Below are 3,247 nucleotides of genomic sequence, written 5' to 3' on the forward strand. Positions count from 1 at the left end.
ATCTTGTGAACAAACTGGAGAGAAGCTGATTGGTTGCCATGCACAGCTGCTCCAGATTTTGTCCTCCAGTTTTGATATTCCCCCCGGTTTGTTTTCCCATTCACACAGCATACAAAAAATGTGTAAACATATTTCTTACCTTTTTAGATTTCGCTTTGGTGAAGGCCTTTGTGCAGATTCCAGGTTACTCTGAGCAGTTACAGAACTTATATAAAGTTTGTGTTATCCCATTTTGGTTGCAAATGTGGAAATATACTTGGAAACAAAAAAATGTACCGTCAAAGCATGTGCACCTTGACTGTTTGAGGGCAGGTTCACACCATTTTCCAGACCAGATCTGGTTGTAGTTGTAGCATTGCTGGTGAAGGAGGGGATCTGAGGAATGTATCGGACTATTTGCATGAATTCAAAGCAGCAGTTGGCCCCTTCAAATATTTTTGTCCTTTTTTAGATGCCTTTTTATAATTTAATATTGGGTTTGTAGATAAATATTCTGTTTCTTTTCAGAGCAATCAAAATGGCCGACGACATTGATATAGAAGCTATGCTGGAAGCTCCTTACAGGAAGGTGAGAATGATCTGCTGCATATGTTTGTATTCAGAACATAGTTCTTTTAAAACTACTGCAGAAATGTAAAACTAACACCCCTGGAGATCTCGTGACTTATCCCTTGGAGATGTTACATAATTTGAAAAGTAAATATTTACTGTAAATGTGATAATTATGTGCAGTAGTTTGACTTCAGCGTGATAAATAAATGCCCATCTATCTCTTTTTGTAGACTTGCCTAACGATATATCACCTCTACTCCCATGAATTCACCTTTGATTCCAGTGTGAACTGTCAATCATAAGGTAGTAATTGAGTGACGTATCGCTGTACCGTGGTCCCCTAGGTAAAAAGACTTGCCTATGAACTGCCGAGCCTCAGTTTGGCATAGCAACAAGGTGAATGCAGTGGTTTATGGGAAAAAATGGGGTTCCAAGAATATCCACTTTCACCAGCCAAGAGCAGACAGTTCAAGCAGAATTAACTCTGCAGTTTTTTTTTTTAAAGATTTTATCACTTTTTTTTATTTTATTTTAAGAAAACTGGTGAAAAGTTTTGAGAACGGGAAGCATTCAGCCTGTGAGTAAAGAAAAGAATAAAACAAAATGTGACCAGATTCTTGGATCTCCCACTTATTTCATTGATGTCTTTTATTTTTATGTCATAATTAGATATGGCTGTTATGCTGTCCTGAGCCTAAAGTTCAGCCAAGTTCTTTGATTTTGTAAAAACGGGATTCAAACTTTTAGCATTTAGTATAACTGTATATTAGTGCAAATTTCCTGTTTTGGAAATGCAAATGTACCCATTATCTTTACTGGGCGTTTTTAACTGTTTTGCATGTTAAAGCACTGAAAAGCCCCAGTTTAATTTTGCTCTCATTGTAAATAGTGTTTTTTTTAAACACTAGCGTTGTTTGAATCCCTAGTGTGGTTTGTTTACCACTATATTTGACTAGACAAGCCAGTATTTTTTGTATTGTTATTTTAAAGTATCCCCCGAACTTAATGTTTGGCTTTAAAAGCCTTTAGTCAGGGATGTCTCCATGCTAACAGGTATGGCTGTAGGGCAATGTGTAGGTTGGACAGGTGCATATTTGCTGATATTTCTTGGGAGTCGACGTTACTAAAGCAGTGTGAATCCCTGTTTGCTTCAGGGCGAGATGTGTGACAGAGGTGGCATCAAGCTCTTACAGTCCCAACCCTCCATCGAAAATGGGCGAAGATCTCAGGAATGGCACCGATCACAGGAAATGGATAGTGGTTGCTGCTAGCGTGGCCACTTGGGGCTTAGGCAAAAACGATAGCCTTGGTACTCATCGCAAGGACCACAGCACCCAACCATATTGCTTAAACCAATACTGTCTTCCACATGCAGACAAAACTACCGCATTTTACAGTCACAGGATGCTCAATCACATGAATTTTGTACAGACTACTAAAACAAGTTTCACTAGTTAATTTTTAGTCTATATAATCCACTTTTTTTTTTTCTTTTTTTTACATCATGGTGGATTGCTTCAAAGTAATTTCCCATGTATATTTTCTTTTTTGTAGCCTTCCACACACAGTATTAGTTACCTAGTCATTAAATATTTTTTATTCTCTCATTCCCATTCCCTTTACCCCTTTACCCACTTGAAATATTTCCTCTTCGCCCTCATGATGTTCTTCTATCAACCCTGCTTAGGACGAGAACAAACTGAACAGTGCCAATGGACATGAAGAACGTAGCAAAAAGTAAGTACTTCTAGATCAGTAGTTTTAAATTTATATGCAGGAAATCTAAGAATTTGGTTATTGGTATGCGCCATAGTTGTTTAAAGGAGCCTGTTAAAACTACAGTAATACCTTGGTTTACGAACATAATTCCGGAAGCATGCTTGTAATCCAGAGCGCTTGTATATCAAAGCGAATTTCCCCATAGGAAATAATGGAAACTCAGATGATTCGTTCCAAAACCCCAAAATATTGATATAAAAATGATTACAATACAGTACTATAACATAATACAAAATATAAAGCAATTACAGGTAGGTTCGTGGCTGGTGTGCATGAGACAAGAGAGGAGGATTGTGTAGGACGACTTTCACTATCACTGCTATCTCTTGGCTCAATGGAATCTTTCATTTTGTGAAACCTTAACAAGGAATCTATCCAATGACACTTGCTTTTGCCTCCGTTTGAGGATTTTGCGGAAGTGTGACATTGCCTTGTCAAACGGATTAATCGCTCGCACTGCTACAGCCTTATTCCGGTGGTGCTTTTCTACAGAATTTTGCTCGTGTTGCAAGACATCGCTCGTATATCAAGGCAGAGTTTTTCAGAAATCTTTGAGTGTCTTGTGGAACACTCGCAAGCCAAGTTACTTTTAAGCCAAGGTATTACTGTAGATCTAAACCCAAGGACCAAAATGTTATATAGTAAATATTAAATTTTAAATGAGACGAAACAGTGTTTGTAGTCCAAATCAGGAGAAAAGCCTAGGGTTGCAACTCTACTCCATATGTGAAGTGAGTGACTGTTGTCACCTCACCCGTGGACAAAGTGTTACTTTTAGGATTAACAGGGGAAAGTAAGCATATACATACAACATTCTGAAAGCAGAAACATTGGAGAATAAATCGAGGGTTGCAAATTCTTCTGCCACACAATTAATGTTTCTGCAGCTGTATGATATATATATATATATATACAT

The 3,247-nt window shown here is 37.8% G+C and overlaps 1 protein-coding gene across 1 annotated transcript in view; it reads left to right on the forward strand.

Annotated features, from left to right (window-relative positions):
* Nucleotides 1–3,247, forward strand: part of RBM39 (RNA binding motif protein 39) — a 20,312-nt gene that overhangs the window by 7,059 nt on the left and 10,006 nt on the right. The window contains exons 2-3 of the mRNA XM_018569083.1: nt 508–568; nt 2,240–2,289. Coding sequence (XP_018424585.1) covers nt 518–568; nt 2,240–2,289 — 101 coding nt within the window. The 5' untranslated portion in view covers nt 508–517. The remainder of the gene's footprint in view (nt 1–507; nt 569–2,239; nt 2,290–3,247) is intronic.

Source organism: Nanorana parkeri, unplaced genomic scaffold, assembly GCF_000935625.1.
Source record: "Nanorana parkeri isolate BGI_ZX_2015 unplaced genomic scaffold, ASM93562v1 scaffold1284, whole genome shotgun sequence".
Classification (NCBI taxonomy): Eukaryota; Metazoa; Chordata; class Amphibia; order Anura; family Dicroglossidae; genus Nanorana; species Nanorana parkeri.